We start from the raw sequence: 20,577 nt of genomic DNA, 5'->3' as shown, positions 1-20,577 counted from the left end.
ATTCGATTCAAAATCGATTTTTTTTTTCAATTCAACACGATTCTTGATTCAAAAACGATTTTTATTTTTTATTTTTTTTATTTTTTAAAATTTTTTTTAATGAAAACAATACACAACAATACCATAATAATGCAATACAATTTCAAAACCAAACCCAATTTTGGAGTTCTGAACTTGTGATTTCTTGCAGTGTTAAGTGGTAATATTTCACATTTGTCCCAATTGACTTTATACCCTGATAAACAGCCATATTCTGTGATGACATTATTGATATAGTGTAGAGAGGAGTTAACATGTGACAGGTAGAGAATTATGTCGTCACAATACATCGATAGCTCATTATACTGAGAGCCAATTTTTATAACATGAATATTATTTTCACTTTTTATTTTTGCAGCTAAGGGTTCAATAACCAAATTAAATAATAATCCAGATGCAGGACATCCCTGTTTTACTCCTCTTTTTAACGAAAAAGGTTCTGAAATATGATTATTGGTTTTGACTGATGCCATGGGCCTTGTATAAAGCATCTTAATCCATTGTATAAAATGATCTCCAAATCCAAATTTACGTAATGTGCAAAACATAAATGACCAGTTTATGCGGTCGAATGCCTTCTCCGCATCAACAGTACATACTGCTGTGGGATACTTCTAGCATAGTAAATAACATTAAACAATTTCCTTGTATTGTCTGAAGATTGTCGACCTTCCATGAAGCCAGTTTGGTCAGTATGAATTAATTTTCCTATTACATTTAATAATCGTGTGGCTAAGATTTTTGCCAAGATTCAAAAGGATTCTCTATTTCAGCAGGATCTACCCCAGTCTGCTGACATGCAAGCAGAGTAGTTGATTTTTGTAAAAAGCTTTTATAATTGTAAAGGACAATGTTTTATCAACTGATTGCAATAATGTACATTTGTTTTAACTATTAAATGAACCAAAAATATGACTTATTTTATCTTTGTGAAAATATTGGACACAGTGTGTTGTCAAGCTTATGAGATGCGATGCAAGTGTAAGCCACTGTGACACTATTGTTCTTTTTTAAATTTGTTTTATAAATGTCTAATGATAATGTCAATGAGGGATTTTTAATCACTGCTATGTTGAAATTGTAACTAATATTGATACTGTTGTTGATAATATTCATTTTTGTTTAACTACTTTTGGTTTGTTCTGTGTCGTGTTTGTGTTTCCCCTAAATTGCTCTGTTTATTGCAGTTCTGGGTGTTGCTGGGTCAGGTTTGGTTTTGGAATTGGATTGCATTGTTATGGTATTGCTGTGTATTGTTTTGTTGGATTGATTAATTTAAAAAAAAAAAAAAAAATATATAATTTTTTTTTTTATTTAAAAAAATCGATTTTTTAAACATGAGAATCGATTCTGAATCGCACAACGTGAGAATCGATTTTTTCCCACACCCCTAATATATATATATGAAATACTTGACTTGGTGATTCTAGCTGTAAATATACTCCTCCCCTCTTAACCACGACCCGCCCCCAACCACGCCCCCTGACCCACCCCCGGCAACGCCCCCCACCTCCCGAAATCGGAGGTTTCAAGGTTGGCAAATATGATGTAAGAGCATTTCAGTAGTGTTTGTAAGAGCATTTCAGTAGTGTTTATAAGAGTGTTTCAGTAGTGTATGTAAGAGCATTTCAGTAGTGTGTATAAATGTGGGGGTTGGGGGCGTGGTTTTGGGCGGGCGTGGTTGGGGGCGTGGTTAAGAGGGGAGGAGTATATTTACAGCTAGAATTCACCAAGTCAAGTATTTCATATATATATACTGTATGTATACTGTATATATATATATATATATATATATATATATTTATATATATATATATATATATATATATATATATATATATGTATATATATATATATATATATATATATATATATATATATATAAGAAATACTTGACTTTCAGTGAATTCTAGCTATATATATATTTATTTTAATATATATATATATATATATATATATATATATATATATATATATATATATATATATATATATATATATATATATATATATATATATATATATATCAGTGGCGTGCAGTCACTAGAGGCAGGGGAGGCGGGGCCTCACCTGCCATCATGGAAAGAAAAAAAAAATAATTAAATTGTTATATGTATCCAGTGATTATACTAAAGTTATTTTCCATTTAACTTCACCAGTTTTAGATTATTTTTATTTTTATTTTCACATTTGCCGTTCAAATACTGAGAAGAGACGGTGTGGTGATCAGCAGCCAGTTGAGGCACTTGTGCCTCACCATGGATTGCGACTCGGCTAACTGCTGGCCTGCTGTGCAGTGAGACCGTATTGCTATATGAATTATATTATACATTTCCATAGTTTAGTTAGCTGAGGTATATAATGTACAGTGTATTTTGTCAACAACTGTATGTGTGTAACGTATTTTTAGTGCTGAGCGATCATAAATCTGCTGCGGAGACACACTGTGTGAGGCTCGTATTATAACCCCGCCTCCTGGTGCCAAGCACCTCCGCCGCAGGATGCACCGCCCGACGGGAGCACCGCGGCCACACCAACCAAAGCCCACACCCAAACCCTCCACGTGCAAGACCGAATCCACCCAAAAAAAGTCACTTAACAAGAAGCCAAAAAGTGCAAAAACAACAATGCTCGCGCTGCAGGAGCCGCGAACGACCGCAGGGACACAACATTAGGTACACCTGCACTGCAGGTTCATATGTTTTTAAATTTGACTGTGATGATGCAGTTGTGCCTCACCAGACATTAACCTCACCGCACGCCACTTTCAGTGTTCATTTATTTACACATATACACACACATAACACTCATCTACTCATTGTTGAGTTAAGGCTTGAATTGTCCATCCTTGTTCTATTCTCTGTCACTATTTTTCTAACCATGCTGAACACCCTCTCTGATGATGCATTGCTGTGTGGCACGCACAAAAGTGCTTTCATCAAATGCACTAGAGTCTGGAATCTTCCATCTTTCCCTAGCATGGCCCAAAACCGGTCAATCTTTGCTTCCTAAGGAAGATCTTCACTGCCAAGCACTTGGTACTCCACTACTTCTTCCCGGAGGCTATCCAGGTCCAATCGCAGCTGCGGCTTGGAACTTACAAGCGTATTTCTTCATCTTACTCGTCGTCGGCGTCGCCACGGCTGTATCTTTCTCGTTCTTCTGCTTCGTCTCCTTGTTGTGTGCGCAGTTGTGCACTCTCTAAAAGCCGTAGATGTTATTGTCACATATGCATGTACAGTAGATGGCAGTATTGTCTTGTTTAAGAGTGTCACGACATTGCTGTTTACGGCAGACGAACTGCTTTACGGTAGACGAAAACGTGACTGCTGTTGTTGTGTGTTGTTACCGCGATGGGAGGACGTTCATGAAACTGCCTAACAATAAACCCACATAAGAAACCAAGAACTTGCCCTCGATCATTCTACAGTTATAACGTGATTGGGCAGACACGCTGTTTATATTGTGGGAAAGCGGACGTGAAAACAGGCTGTCCTCACTCAGGTCCGCATGGAGCTGGAGGGGGCGTGGCCTCTAGCTCCGCCTGAATTTCGGGAGATTTTTGGGAGAAAATTTGTCCCGGGAGGTTTTCGGAGAGGCGCTGAATTTCGGGAGTCTCCCGGAAAATCCGGGAGGGTTGGCAAGTATGTCTTACATACACTACTGAAACTTTCTTATAAACACTACTGAAACACTCTTACATACACTACTGAAACACTCTTATAAACACTACTGAAACACTCTTACATACACTACTGAAACACTCTTATAAACACTACTGAAACACTCTTATAAACACTACTGAAACACTCTTATAAACACTACTGAAACACTCTTACATACACTACTGAAACACTCTTATAAACACTACTGAAACACTCTTATAAACACTACTGAAACACTCTTACATACACTACTGAAATGCTCTCACATAAACAACTAAAATGTTTTTCTCTCACACACCCTACTTAAACACTCTCATAAACACTACTAAAATATGTGTTTCTCTTAAGCACACACACACACACACACACCTGGAATTATTTTTCACTAGTATGTATAAACGGATTTCACCTGTGCGTGTGTGTGCTTTTTACACGTGCGTGTGAGAGACAACAATTTCAGTAGTATGTGTGCAAAGATTTCAGTTATGTTTATAAGAGCATCTTACCAGTGTGTATGCGAGCATCTTACCAGTGTGTATGCGAGCATCTTACCAGTGTGTGTGAGCGATGTTGCATTCCGGTTCCGGTCACCAATAATCCCCGCCCCTTTTCAGACAAGTTTTTTAATTTTTTAAATTTTTTAAAGCCAAGTTACAATATGTCTGCCTGACTGCCGACAAGTAGCTTAACCGAGGCAGGAGCTCTACTTCATAATTTGAGGGCTTCAGCGGAGAATATAAGAACACTTTCAATGCAACAAAGGTCGGGCTGCCGCCGTGGGTTGCCCCTGCATGCCGCGGCACCTGAGCGGCCACTAGAGATGCGCGGTTTGCGGACACAACCGCGGAGTCCGCGGATAGTCCGCGGGTCGGGCGGATGCATGACGAAAAAAATAGATTTTAATTAGATTCGGGCGGGTGGCGGTTGAACCAATTCTCTCGAATGTCTGCTGATTTTCACCCAATCAACAATAATAAGGGCGTGCCGTGTTGGTACTGCCTTTATCACCCTCTACAACAGTGGTCCCCAACCACCGGGCCACGGCCCGGTACCGGTCCGCGGACCGATTGGTACCGGGCCGCGGACCGATTGGTACCGGGCCGCACAAGAAATTAAATTTTTTTTTAATTTTTTAATTTTTTTAATGAAATCAACATAAAAAACACAATATATACATTATGTATCAATATAGATCAATACAGTCTGCAAGGATACAGTCCGTAAGCACACATGATTGTATTTATTTATGTAAAAAAAAATAAAAAAAATTTTTTTTATTTTTTTTAAATACACCCCCCCCCCGGTGGAGGGGGGGGAGGGGGGTCCGCAGCTACAAAAAGGTTGGGGACCACTGCTCTACAACATGTACAGCCAGCGTGCCAGCCCAGTCACATGTGTGCGCGTAAGTTAAGTGACAGCAATGCATACCTGCTACCGCTACCACCAAACCCCGCCCACCTCAACCGACGCACGGAGGGTGGTGGGGGGGTTGATGTGTGGGGGCGCAGTGTAGGGGGGCGGGGTTTGGTGGTAGCGGGGGAGGGGGGGGGGGTGTATATTTCAGCCAGGAAGAGTTAGGACTGCAAGGTGTTCTGGGTATTTGTTCTGTTGTGTTTATGTTGTCTCACGGTGCGGATGATCTCCCGAAATGTGTTTGTCATTCTCGTTTGGTGTGGGTTCACAGTGTGGCACATATTAAGAGTGTTAAAGTTGTTTTATACGGCCACCGTCAGTGTAACCTGTATGGCTGTGGACCAGGTATGCCTTGCTGTCACTTACGTGTGCAAGCAGAAGCTGCACACAACATGTGACTGGACTGTCACGCTGTCTGTACATGTTGTAGAGGGTGATAAAGACAGTACCATCACAGCACGCCCTAATTAGTGCTGTTAGGGTGCGACCCTATATGTATATTATATATATAACAAAGGGCGGGTGGCGGGCAGTTGTGGTTTTGATAAAATGTTAGTTCGGTTGGATGGCGGGTGGATGACGACTTTTGTGATGCGGATGAAATAATTGCCTATCCGCGCATCTCTAGCGGCCACACAGCGGTCTCTTTCTCCTCCCGACAGCCAAGCAGCCTGGAGCACTCGTTCCATTGGGAGTTTTCGCCGCAGCATTATCAAGTGCAACGTTCCAGTTCATGGACATCAAAGCACTGGTAAGATGCTCGCATACACACTGGTAAGATGCTCTTATAAACATAACTGAAATCTTTGCACACATACTACTGAAATTGTTGTCTCTCACACGCACGTGTAAAAAGCACACACACACAGGTGAAATCCGTTTGTACATACTAGTGAAAAATAATTCCAGGTGTGTGTGTGTGCTTAAGAGAAACACATATTTTAGTAGTGTTTATGAGAGTGTTTCAGTAGGGTGTGTGAGAGAAAACCATTTTAGTTGTATATGTGAGAGCATTTCAGTAGTGTTTATAAGAGTGTTTCAGTAGTGTTTTTAAGAGTGTTTCAGTAGTGTTCATAAGAGTGTTTCAGTAGTGTATGTAAGAGTGTTTCAATAGTGTTTATGAGAGTTTTTCAGTAGTGTATGTAAGAGTGTTTCAGTAGTGTTTATAAGAGTGTTTCAGTAGTGTATGTAAGAGCATTTCAGTAGTGTTTATAAGAGTGTTTCAGTAGTGTATGTAAGAGTGTTTCAGTAGTGTTTATAAGAGTTTTTCAGTAGTGTATGTAAGAGTGTTTCAGTAGTGTTTATAAGAGTGTTTCAGTAGTGTATGTAAGAGCATTTCAGTAGTGTTTATACGAGTGTTTCAGTAGTGTATGTAAGAGCATTTCAGTAGTGTATGTAAGAGCATTTCAGTAGTGTATGTAAGAGCATTTCAGTAGTGTGTATAAGAGTGTTTCAGTAGGGTGTGTGAGAGAAAAACATTTCAGTTGTTTGTGAGAGCATTTCAGTAGTGTGTATGAGAGTGTTTCAGTAGGGTGTGTGAGAGAAAAACATTTCAGTTGTTTATGTGAGAGCATTTTAGTAGTGTATGTAAGAGGTAATTCTGAATAATGTCCCTAACAGCCCCTCATAGCTGGCTGTCCCCTGCTTCTCCCATGCCTTCTCCTCTGCTCAGTGTGTCTGTCTATGGCCTGCTGCTGGCCCTGCTGGGCGGCACAGTACGCCCTGCTCTGGGGGTCCTGTTGCTGGCCAGCCTGGCTGTGTGCTCCCTGGGCACCGCACCCGCTGCTCTGGGTCGGGCTCTATGGGGGGCTGGGATTGTACTTTGGCTCCCGAACACACAGGGAGACAAATATATTGTACATACAAATACACGTACATACTCACATACACACAATTATTCGTACATATATACCCTCATACATATATTCACTCATTAATACATACATACGTGCACATACTGGTACTTACACTCATACCTACGCTCCCACATGCATACACAAATACATACATACATACATACACACTCAGGGTACATACATCCACACACACATTCACTGTACATACTAGGAGACAAATGTATTATACATACAAATACACATACATACTCACATACACACAATTATACATACATACTGTATGTACACAAACATACGTATATTCATTCATTAACACATACATACGGGCACACATTGGTACTTACACACATAAATAAGTACCTACACTCACACATACATACACACTCAAGTTACACACATACATACATATATACATACTGTACATATACATTCACTGTACAAAAATACATATACACATACTGTACATATACAGTCACTGTACAAACATACATATACACATACTGTACATATACAAATACATATACATACATACACTCGTGCATATAATCACGTTTCTTCAAACATATATTAACGTTGTTGCCGTAGGGAAAACTGGGTATCACATGGCACGCTGACAAAGCTTAACCTATTGTTACTATAACAATCTACAAGGTGAAAACAGTTTTTTTCTCTTTCTTCCCCTCCATTTATCTGCTTTATTTTGTATTTTAAGTTATCATTTCATATATGTATTGTTGCATTTGAAACAATTGTATTGTTGATAATAGAGGTAATTATTGTTATTATTCATTATCAATAGCGCTATTTCTATTGGTATTTGTATTGATCCATTTTTAGTGTAATAATGTTCATTGTCTTTTCTGTAATTAATATTTACTTCACGAACTGCTTTTTTGTTTTCACTTTTACTATCATATTTGTACATATCGTATTTGTTGATATTGTTGTTGTTGTTTCAGACAAAGACAAAGACAAGGTGCCTTTGAATGACAAGGCACCTTGTCATTCAAAAATTTACATGCACTTCTTCACACAAAACGCAACCTCCACCGATAGCGCAGTGGAAATTATGTTTCGAGTAAAGAACAACAGCCTTCCAGCTTGTATTCTTAGGTTATTTCAATTAAGAGGAGAAAACTATAATTTACGGGGATATTGATTTTTGAAATAGGTAAAGCAAGAACAAATATAAAATACAGATGTATTTCAGTTTTAGGAGTTAAATGGTGGAACAAGCTCAGTGATGAGCTGAAGACATGTTCTTTTTTGTTAAGGTTTAAGAAAACATTGAAAGGTGAAATAATTGAAAATTATAAAATATAGCAACGATTACTTTCATCCCATTGATTTTTTTTTCTTCTTTTTAACGTTGATGTTCCAGGTAATCTTATTTTCAGTGAAGGTATAGGATAGGAAAATATAAGCCTTGGCTTCAGCCTATTCCTTTTTCGGTCATGCTTTTTCTTTTCTATTCTTTTTGTGTGGGGACGGCGTGGCGAAGTTGGTAGAGTGGCCATGCCAGCAATCGGAGGGTTGCTGGTTACTGGGGTTCAATCCCCACCTTCTACCATCCTAGTCACGTCCGTTGTGTCCTTGGGCAAGACACTTCACCCTTGCTCCTGATGGGTGCTGGTAGCGCCTTGCATGGCAGCTCCGTCCATCAGTGTGTGAATGTGTGTGCGAATGGGTGAATGTGGAAATACTGTCAAAGCGCTTTGAGTACCTTGAAGGTAGAAAAGCGCTATACAAGTATAACCCATTTATCGTTTATTTATTTATTATTTGTGTGTAAATGTGTATGATTGTTATATATGTATAATTGTACTTTTAAACTGGTCACACAAAATGGTTAATGGTTGATGGTTGATTTTATGCCCGAAATAAACTCATTTCATTCAAAAATGTTTTTCAAATTGTGCTATTTCTATTGGTATTTGTATTGATCCATTTGTAGTGTAATAATGTTCATTGTCATTTCTGTAATTAATATTTACTTCACGAACTGCTTCTTTGATATCACTTTTACTATCATATTTGTACATATCGTATTTGTTGATATTGTTGTTGTTGTTTCATATGAAGCACCTTGTCATTCAATAATTTACATTTGACATGCACTTCTTCACACAAAACGCAACCCCCACCGATAGCGCAGCGCGACGCACAGGTCGTGTTCTGCGAGTTCTTACTCCCAAACAAGATTGGATACAAAACAAAACAGCTAAACACAAGAACCATTGACCTGAGAGAGAAGATCATCAGGTCCCGGCACAACTCAGCAACTTCTTGATTATAAGGCTAAAGGAAGAGAGACCATCAGAATATCCACTGGGCGATGTTAACACTAAGTATCCCTTCACAGAATCACTGAATCCAATGGGCTGATGTTTGCAGCGACATCGGTCACCCTGGAGATGCTTGGCTCCTCAATGGACAGCATGAGTGGCTGGAAGGAGCCAAGTCTGTACAAGAAAAGGCTAGAGGCCTTGAAAATAATGACAACTCCTCAACTCAGCGCTCTACAACTTCAGTCCATGAACGCCGGGCAGCATAAATGAAACAGCTGTTAATATCAGGGACACACCGACAGTGGCTAACCTAAGGTTGGAGGGTCCTCGTCATGAAGGACCCTCAAAAGGGAGAAGTACCCCCAAACTAAAGCCTATGACCTATCTCAGCCCCACATAGCAGAAATATATTGACAATAACACCTGGGGAGCCAAACACCAGCTACTGGTGGACAGTGGACTTACCTAGGATTCTAAGAACAGACGCACCGACTTATGTATTGCCTGGATTGACTAAAGGAAAGCCTAAGACTCAATGCCACATCCGTGGATACTGGAGTACTCGGAACTGTATAACATCAACATGATGCAATGAAGCTTCATCAAGAACTCAATGAGGCTGTGGACGACAACTCTGGAGGTCAGTTCAAAGCCAATTGGTGAGCATCAAATGCGGAATATTGCAAGAAGATGCGCTGTTTTGCATAGGTCTAAACCATCTCAGTCAGATCCTGACCAAGAGTGCCTTCAAGTAGGTCATTGACTGAATACCACATCAGATCCTACTGGAAGAGATGCAAGTCATTGATACCAAAATGCATGGCGGGTCCCACCCCAAGTCCAGCATCCTGAGGCTATACACAAAGCGAAAAGAGGGGCTGAGGTTTAGTGAGTGTCACAAAGACAATCCGGGAGGAAACAAGAGGGCTCCAGGAATACATGAAGAAAATGGCCCCCAGGAACGACCTGCTAAGTGAACGCCTCAGGCAACTGAAGCCCAGTAAGGAGGAGTAGTCAGGCGGGTTGTCCTGGAAAGCCAAGCGCCTGCATGGCATGTACCACCGACAAATTAAAGAAGTGGTTTACATCGAGAAAACATACGAGTGGCCGGACTGAAAGAGCGCATCGAAGCACTAATCGTGACAGCAAAAGAAACACAAGATGAATAGAGACCAGGGTCTTCCACATCAGACAGGGCCCTTGGGACAGGCTGTGCAAAGAAGCCCCAGAGACAGTCCAGCATATCACAGCAGGACCTAAGATGCTGGCAGGCAAAGCATTCATGCAACAGCAAAACCAGGTAGCGGCAATATCTGTAGAAAACATGGACTGGAGGTCTAGAGTGAAGATGGAAGGCATCCTGGAGGTGGTTGTGCATGACTTCCAGATCTAGGCTGACAAACTGGTGATGGCCAACCAATCAGATCTGAAGACAGCGGTGGTGATAGACGTAGCAATCCTGAAAGAAAGTCATATCTGGAAATAGAAACATGAGAAGCTTGAGAAATACCAAGTGTGGGCTGTGAAGGCAACAGTGGTGCCACTGGGGGTAGTGACCTCAAAGCTTGGTGCAGAAACCAGGAACCAGTCACCAACAAATGTTGTTTGTGTAGACTCTAAATCAGGGGTCACCAACGCGGTGCCCGCGGGCACCAGGTAGCCCGTAAGGACCAGATGAGTAGCCCGCTGGCCTGTTCTAAAAATAGCTCAAATAGCAGCACTTACCAGTGAGCTGCCTCTATTTTTTTAAATTTTATTTATTTACCAGCAAGCTGGTCTCACTTTGCTCGACATTTTTAATTTTAAGAGAGACAAAACTCAAATAGAATTTGAAAATCCAAGAAAATATTTAAAGACTTGGTCTTCACTTGTTTAAATAAATACATTATTTTTTTTTACTTTGCTTCTTATAACTTTCAGAAAGACAATTTTAGAGAAAAAATACAACCTTAAAAATGATTTTAGGATTTTTAAACACATATACCTTTTTACCTTTTAAATTCCTTCCTCTTCTTTCCTGACAATTTAATTTAATGTTCAAGTATTTTATTTTTTTAATTGTAAAGAATAATAAATACATTTTAATTTAATTCTTCATTTTAGCTTCTGTTTTTTTGACGAAGAATATTTGTGAAATATTTCTTCAAACTTATTATGATTAAAATTCAAAAAAATTATTCTGGCAAATCTAGAAAATCTGTAGAATCAAATTTAAATCTTATTTCAAAGTCTTTTGAATTTCTTTTAAAATTTTTGTTCTGGAAAATCTAGAAGAAATAATGATTAGTCTTTGTTAGAAATATAGCTTCGTCCAATTTGTTATATATTTTAACAAAGTGTTGATTGGATTTTAACCTATTTAAAACATGTCATCAAAATTCTAAAATAATCTTAATCGGGAAAAATTACTAATGATGTTCCATAAATTATTTTTTTTAATTTTTTCCAAAAGATTCGAATTAGCTAGTTTTACTCTTCTTTTTTTCGGTTGAATTTTGAATTTTAAAGAGTCGAAATTGAAAATAAACTGTTTCAAAATTTAATTTTCCTTTTTTTTCGTGTTTTCTCCTCTTTTAAACCGTTCAATTAAGTGTAAATATCATTAATTATTAATAATAACATAGAGTTAAAGGTAAATTGAGCAAATTGGCTATTTCTGGCAATTTATTTAAGTGTGTATCAAACTGGTAGCCCTTCGCATTAATCACTACCCTAGAAGTAGCTCTTGGTTTCAAAAAGGTTGGTGACCCCTGCTCTAAATGCAATAAAAGATGTATTTCAAACAAAAATAAAATACAATTACAAAGTAAGAAACATTACAATAAAATCCTTGTTGGCTTGTTATCTGGGCATGCATCATTCCAGTATCTTGGTGTGATCGCCATTAGTGTACTAGCAAATCTTCTTCAACTTGATCTTAATTGCCTCCTTTTTACCTCACCGTTCTGGACAGATAAGTGCACACTTTCCCTGGCACAGCAATGAAGCACCAAAAAAAGCACACTGAGCAAGGAAGAAATGGCCGCCTGGCATACTGTACATACAGTACAGAAAAGTGCTGTGGAGGCTTAGTTGTGTTCAGCCAGTGGGAGATTACACCCTATGTGGGCTGAAACATGGGACACCCTGCACAAAGGGACCCCAGAGACTGCTGCCGGACAGGAAGCCCGCCTTGCCCCACCAGCCCATTTTGATGAATGAATGAATAGAATTAATGTCTATTATTTAAGAGTGTCTGCTGTTCTTAAATCCAATATTTTCTTTTGTCTAGTATCAATAAAACTGATCAGTTCCCTTTTAAAACCATCGTGGATTGATACCTATCTCTTGGAAGGCAAGCTTGCAGAGAACAGATTGATGTACAAAAGCAGTGAAGTTGGCACGTTGTGTAAATGGTAAATAAAAAGAGAATACAATGATTTGAGAATCCTTTTCAACTTATATTCAATTGAATAGACTGAGACAAGATATTTAATGTTCGAACTGAAAAACTTTATTTTTTGCAAATATTAGCTCATTTGGAATTTGATGCCTGCAACATGTTTCAAAAAAGCGGACACAAGTAGAAAAAATTACTGAGAAAGTTGAGGAATGCTCATCAAACACTTATTTGGAACATCCCACAGGTGAACAAGCTAATTGGGAACAGGTGGGTGCCATGATTGGGTATAAAAGCAGCTTCCATGAAATACTCAGTCCTTCACAAACAAGGATGGGGCGAGGGTCACCGCTTTGTCAACAAATGCGTGAGCAAATTGTACAATAGTTTAAGAACAACATTTCTCAACCAGCTATTGCAAGGAATTTAGGGATTTCACCATCTGCGGTCCGTAATACCATCAAAAGGTTCAGAGAATCTGGAGAAATCACTGCACGTAAACAGCATGCCCGTGACCTTCCATCTTTCAGGCGGTACTGCATCAAAAACTGACATCGGTGTGTAAAGGATATCACCACATGGGCTCAGGAACGCTTCACAAAACCACTGTCAGTAACTACAGTTGGTCACTACATTGGTAAGTGCAAGTTAAAACTGTACTATGCAAAGCCAAAGCCATTTATCAACAACACCCAGAAACGCTACCAGCTTTGCTGGGCCCGAGCTAATCTAAGATGACTGATGCAAAGTGGAAAAGTGTTCTGTGGTCTGACGAGTCCACATTTCAAATTGTTTTTGGAAACTGTGGACGTTGTGTCCTCCAGACCAAAGAGGAAAAGAACCATCCGGATTGTTCTAGGCGCAAAGTTGAAAAGCCAGCATCTGTGATGGTATGGGGGTGTATTAGTGCCCAAGGCATGGGTAACTTACACATCTGTGAAGGCACCATTGATGCTGAAAGGTACATACAGGTTTTGGAGCAACATATGTTGCCATCCAAGCAACGTTACAATGGAAGCCCCTGCTTATTTCAGCAAGACAATGCCAAGCCACTTCATTCAACAGCGTGGCTTCGTAGTAAGAGAGTGCGGGTACTAGACTGGCCTGCCTGTAGTCCAGACCTGTCTCCCATTGAAAATGTGTGGCGCATTATAAAGCCTAAAATACCACAACGGAGACCCGGACTGTTGAACAACTTAAGCTGTACATCAAGCAAGAATGGGAATAAATTCCACTTCAAAAATGTGTCTCCTCAGTTCCCAAACGTTTACTGAGTGTTGTTAAAAGGAAAGGCCATGTAACACAGTGGTAAAAATGCGCCTGTGACAACTTGTTTGCAAAGTGTTGCTGCCATTAAATTCCAAGTTTCTGATTATTTGCAAAAAAAAATCAAGTTTCTCAGTTCGAAAGTTAAATATCTTGTCTGTGCAGTCTATTCAATTGAATATAAGTTGAAAAGGATTTGCAAATCATTGTATTCTGTTTTTATTTACCATTTACACAACGTGACAACTTCACTGGTTTTGGGGTTTGTACTTGAAATTTCGGAATAAAAATCGATCTAATCGTTAGACCCCAGTATGGACACATGTGTCTGACAAAACCCAAAGTTAAGGTGTCAATTTAAGAGATGAGTCTAATCTCTAGTTGATGTGCACCGCCCTCTTATAACCACCTCTTTCTCCCTACCCTCCTACCCCTGATTCCAGCAGCCGTTCCTGGAAGTGAAGGTTCTGGAGACGACCAAACGCTCTCGGAGGAACCTGGGCCTGGACTGCGATGAGCACTCCACCGAGTCCCGCTGCTGTCGCTACCCTCTGACGGTGGACTTCGAGGCCTTCGGCTGGGACTGGATCATCGCGCCCAAGCGCTACAAAGCCAACTACTGCTCGGGCCAGTGCGAGTACATGTTCATGCAGAAGTACCCGCACACTCACCTGGTGCAGCACGCCAATCCCCGGGGCTCGGCGGGGCCCTGCTGCACCCCGACCAAGATGTCGCCCATCAACATGCTGTACTTCAACGACAAGCAGCAGATCATCCACGGCAAGATTCCCGGCATGGTGGTGGATCGATGTGGTTGCTCTTAAGCTGCAAGGACGACACGCTTGTGCACGTTCACCATTCCATCAAAACACACAAAACCCAAACGAAGCCGTCCCCTGGCACAAGAACACACTACTTGGCACAAGATTTCACACACACACACACACACTCACACACACACACATGTCCTTGATTCCAGCTTGTAAAAGTTCAATCGAAACGAGGGACTGAGCCAAGGAATTACGAAGTGAACGTGAGGAGCTTCAGAAGTAAGTTTTTATGAATCGTCCACGTCAGCGGACGGAGATGACATTTCAAGCTTGGTCTGTCCTGAGGGCACCAAGACCTGTTGGACACGACTCTATGTCACATACTCTTACTCGCAGGTGAGCCACAGAACAAAACGCTTCGAGCAAAATCCACAGCAACTCGTAGAAATGCAGTGAAATGTTGTTTACAGACGTTTTCAAACGTGATGCGGCGAGGAGATCCAAAAACCAAACCCCTAATGTTTAACGCCCTGGCGTGACCTTCTCGCGTATCTACAAACCCTTTTCACTGCCGCTTTGATCTCTTTCATTTGGAGTCTTGTGAAAACTCCAAACACTGCTATTTGTGCTAAAGCAGCTGCTCGGCTTCGCTTGTACACTTGAGCCCAAAGTCGTCAGATCCCGAATATTTCATTGTTGTACTTTTATCTTTTAGCTGGGAGAAAGTGGAGAAGACTGACTTCTGTCAAGTTCTCTGAATGAATCCGGCAATCATTTCCTGTAATATCAATTAGTTTTGGAGTTATCGGTACATAACTAACTGTATTTAAACGCCCATCACCAGACTCGTTATGGCGCCCACCAAGAATTTCCTGTAATATCAATTAGTTTTGGAGTAATCGGTACATAACTAACTGTATTTGAACACCCATCACCAAACTCGTTATGGCGCCCACCAAGAATTTCCTGTAATATTAACTAGTTTTGGAGTAATCGGTAGATAACTAACTGTATTTGAACGCCCATCACCAGACTTGTTTTGGCGCCCATCAAGAATTTCCTGTAATATTAATTAGTTTTTGAGTAATCGGTACATAACTAACTGTATTTGAACACCCATCACCAGACTCGTTATGTCGCCCACCAAGAATTTCCTAGAAATAGTCAGCATTTTTTGCCACTTTTTGTCATTTCCAGCTAAAGAAAAATATTTTCATGTAAAAAAGCAAACAAAAAAATTCACTTTAATCCTTAGAATGTTGCTAGTTTATGAATACTTTGCAGCCTAAGTGTACATTGGGAAGGTGAGCAAGAATCAAAACAGAGAAATTCCCGATAATGTTAATAAGAGTCATTGATGTAAATAAAAAACGTATAAAAGTTCATGGCTGACGAATAAAACGTGCGCTGCAGTGTTCATATTTCAGTTGATTTGCTCAAATACTCACAGCTTCCAATGCAAAAGAGAACGTTCTTCACGCCGCTAACTGTCGTTAGGAAGCCTATTGGAAGAAGTCTCTCCGACCCACGTCCCATTCCTAAAGACGTGACATTGGAGGAAGTCTCTCCGACCCACGTCCCATTCCTAAAGACGTGATATCGGAAGAAGTCTCTCTGACCCACGTCCCATTCCTAAAGACGTGATATCGGAAGAAGTCTCTCTGACCCACGTCCCTTTCCTAAAGACGTGATATTGGAACAAGTCTCTCCGACCCACGTCCCGTTCCTAAAGACGTGATATTGGAACAAGTCTCTCCGACCCACGTCCCGTTCCTAAAGACGTGATATTGGAACAAGTCTCTCCGACCCACGTCCTGTTCCTACAGACGTGATATTGGAAGAAGCGACCCATGTACCGTTCCTAAAGACGTGATATTGGAAGAAGCGACCCATGTACCGTTCCTAAAGACGTGATATTGGAACAAGTCTCTCCGACCCACGTCCCGTTCCTAAAGACGTGATATTGGAACAAGTCTCTCCGACCCACGTCCTGTTCCTACAGACGTGATATTGGAAGAAGCGACCCATGTACCGTTCCTAAAGACGTGATATTGGAAGAAGCGACCCATGTACCGTTCCTAAAGACGTGATATTGTCAGTGCTTGAGTACAGTAGAGGTTAGTCAAGTCAAAGTGTGTCTTTGTCTCCTGGATGTCCGAGCAGAGACGTCCATTTGTTGTAAACGAAAGCACTATGCTGTTGGATAAAGGAAGAGCCTTCTGACATTATTATATATATAAATGATATATGTATATATTTCAAGAAAAAAGGAGTACAAAAAACTTTTTTTGGGGGGGGCACTCGACCTTACCAACAATAAATTTTGCACTATGGCATGAGGAGGTAAAGTGTTGTTTGTGTGTGAGCTTGTACAGTAGCCCAGACTCTGCAAGCGTTCACACCAACTAGCGAGCTTAGCACGCCGTCTTTGGTGCATCACACTTTTCCTGACTTTTGTCCGAAGCGGGGACCTGTCCACACATACTGTGCAAGAAATTACAAGACGAGTTCCCTTTCACACACCAATTTAAGGCCCTGGAAGTTTTCACAGAGTTAAACATTTTTTTTACCCTTTATGAGATTTTTTTTATTAGCAGCATATGCTACAATCGTCAAAATTCTGAAAACATTTAGGGACGCGGTCTTAAAATACGGCGAATCTACAGAATACGGTGGTACCTCGCTTGTCACTAGTAATTTGCTTCAAAAGGTCAAACATAAACCAAATCGTGTCGATCCATTTCATTCGTCTTAGACGTCCAAAAATAAAAACACAAAACACATTTTATAGAGAGAAATTCCTAAAATTCACAGTAATACCATGTAAAAACAACTTTACAGCAAAAAAAACTGGCAGTTTAGTCACCAAAATTCTACCGTAAAATCTATGATGTTTTTTTATTTTAACATATTACTGTAAATTTAAAAAGTTTTAATTGAGCTGCCAGTTTTTTACCATTTAAAAAAGTATTTTTTCCATTTACAGTAATTCACTGTAAAAGCAACAACCGTAGATTTTACCGCAAAAAAACAACAACTGGCAGCTTCGTCACCAGAATTCTACAGTAAAATCTATGATGTGTTTTTTTCAACATATTACCGTAAATGTAAAAAGTTTTAACTGAGCTGACAGTTTTTTACCTTAAAAAGTGTGTTTTTTCCATCTACAGTAATACACTGTAAAAGCAACAACCCTAGATTTTACAGCAGAAAAAAACTTGGCAGCTTTGTCACCAGAATTCTACCGTAAAATCTACAATGTTTTTTTCAACATATTACTGTAAATGTAAAAAGTTTTAACTGAGCTGCCAGGTTTTTACCGTAAAAAAAAATGTGGTACCGTTTTTCCATTTACAGTAATACACAGTAAAAACAACAACCGTAGCTTTTACAGCAAAAAAAAATGCCAGCTTAGTCACCAGAATTCTACTGTAAAATATATGATGTGTTTTTTTTCAACATATTACTGTAAATGTAAAAAGTTTTAACTGAGCTGCCAGTTTTTTTCCGTAAAATAGTTTTTTTCCATTTACAGTAATACACTGTAAAAACAACAACCGTAGACTTTACAGCAAAAAAAACCAAAAAACTGGCAGCTCAGTCACCAGAATTCTACCGTGAAATGTACAATGTGTTTTTTTTTTCAACATATTACTGTAAATGTAAAAAGTTTTAAACGAGCAGCCAACTTTTTATCGTAAAAAAATGTGGTACAGTTTTTTCATTTACAGTAATACACTGTAAAAGCAACAACCATAGATTTTACAGCAAAAAAACAATTGGCAACTCAATTACCAGAATTCTACCGTGAAATGTACAATGTATTTTTTTCAACATACTACTGTAAATGTAAAAAGTAAAAAGTTTTAACTGAGCTGCCAGCTTTTTACCGTAAAAAAAAAAGTGGTACCGTTGTTCCATTTAAGTAATACACTGTAAAAGCAACAACCATAGATTTTACAGCAAAAAAACCCCAAGTTGACAGAATTTTACCATTAAAAAAAATGTATTTTTTTTAATTACAGCAATATGCTGGAAAAAAAACACTGTAAATATTACAGTAACATCTTTTGTGTACAATTTGATGGATAAATTGCTTTGAAATCCTAATTGAAGCAGATATTGAAGTATTTATTGCAGCTTTCCGCTGTACTCGATTAAAACAAAACAAGACTGAGCACCAACTTGTGAACTCGCAGAGTTGGGCCGTACAAGAACCGAGACGTGTCCGAAAAACTAAATCAGCATGCGAGAAGCCAAGGTACCACCGTGTAAGAGTTTCTCTTTTTCAATTGAACGACTGAAATACAGTCGGAAAGGGATTCATTTGTCACGGTTTACCTGACACATGAAATGTGACAAATTGGGGGGCTGCACTATCCACTTGAGCAGTCAGAGTGTTGAATATCTTAAAATGTGTTTTTGTGGCAATTCCAACTTTGTCGAGTGGCGCTTTCCGTCATGTCCAGCAGACTGCATTGCAAAATTATGAGCCCCCTCCTCCTCTCACGTGAGATCCACTCAGGAACGGGGCCGTGTGAATCCCTTCCCTACTGTACATGAACTTTCTTTCAAGATATTCGAATGGTCTCAAGTCCGGGTCCCGGACAGTCTAGTCCTGCGCCAAAACCTTGGGCGACAAGTCCCGTGTGTGACGCCATGATGCTTTAACTGGAAATGTCCCCGCTCATGAGGCTAGCCAGACCTGGTCCACGTGTCCAAAGTCCTTCAGGCGTGTTTGAAGGGGCGGAGCTATCCAGGGATCCAAAGTGGAGGAGGACAAGTTGTGGTGCGAGAACTTTTGGAACCAGAACGCTGGGACTGGTCAGTCCTATTTATTCCTTCTCACCACAAAGTCTGTCTACCTCACTCAGCCGCCTTTTGGAAATTCTAAGTGTAAATGTCACCTGTAAGAAGCCCCGCCCCCAGAAAGATGGGTCCCTGTACTCTCAGGTTGGCCCCCAGGTGTAGTTACTAGCTGTGGCCACCAGGGCTTCACTCCTGCTGCCACTGAGTTTTTGTGTCCTTTCCCGTGTGCAAGTGTTGTGTACATAAAGTTTGTCACCTGGACACATCATGTTTGTTTGTCACCTGGACACATGTCACCTGAACACATCATGTTTGTCACCTGGACACATTATGTTTGTCACCTGAACACATCATGTTTGTTTGTCACCTGGACACATTATGTTTGTCACCTGAACACACCATGTTTTTTTGTCACCTGGACACATCATGTTTGTCACCTGAACACATCATGTTTGTCACCTGAACACATCATGTTTGTTTGTCACCTGGACACATAATGTTTGTCACCTGGACACATCATGTTTTTCATCCGGACACATGTCACCTGAACACATCATGTTTGTCACCTGTTTGTCACCTGAACACATCATGTTTGTCACCTGAACACATCATGTTTGTCACCTGGACACATCATGTTTGTCACCGGTTTGTCACCTAGACACAAAATGTTTGTCACCTAAACACATCATGTTTTTCATCTGGACACATGTCACCTGAACACATCATGTTGGTCACCTGAACACATCATGTTTGTCACCTGAACACATCATGTTTGTCACCAGGACACATCATGTTTGTCACCTGGACACAAAATATTTGTCACCTGGACACATAATGTTTGTCACCTGGACACAAAATGTTTGTCACCTGAACACATTAGGTTTGTCACCTGGACACAAAATATTTGTCACCTGGACACATAATGTTTGTCACCTGGACACAAAATGTTTGTCACCTGAACACATCATGTTTGTCACCAGGACACATAATGTTTGTCCCCTGTTTGTCACCTGGACACAAAATGTGTGTCATCTGGACACATAATGTTTGTCACCTGGACACAAAATGTTTGTCACCTGGACACATAATGTT

At 40.0% G+C, this 20,577-nt stretch overlaps 1 protein-coding gene across 3 annotated transcripts in view; it reads left to right on the top strand.

Moving 5' to 3' along the window:
- gdf11 (growth differentiation factor 11) overlaps nucleotides 1-17,483 on the top strand; it is a 166,723-nt gene extending 149,240 nt beyond the window's left edge. For 2 of the 3 annotated variants that reach the window (XM_062055697.1, XM_062055715.1), the window contains one exon: nucleotides 14,350-17,483. In XM_062055697.1, coding sequence (XP_061911681.1) covers nucleotides 14,350-14,730 — 381 coding nt within the window. In that variant the 3' untranslated portion in view covers nucleotides 14,731-17,483. The remainder of the gene's footprint in view (nucleotides 1-14,349) is intronic. The other variant, XM_062055706.1, reaches the window with a different exon arrangement.
- The last annotated feature ends 3,094 nt before the right edge of the window (nucleotides 17,484-20,577 follow it).

The sequence above is a fragment of the Entelurus aequoreus genome, linkage group LG01 (assembly GCF_033978785.1).
Source record: "Entelurus aequoreus isolate RoL-2023_Sb linkage group LG01, RoL_Eaeq_v1.1, whole genome shotgun sequence".
In the NCBI taxonomy this organism is placed as follows: domain Eukaryota; kingdom Metazoa; phylum Chordata; class Actinopteri; order Syngnathiformes; family Syngnathidae; genus Entelurus; species Entelurus aequoreus.
The sequence above is the reverse complement of the archived record's forward strand: the minus strand, read 5'-3'. Positions and strand labels throughout refer to the sequence as shown.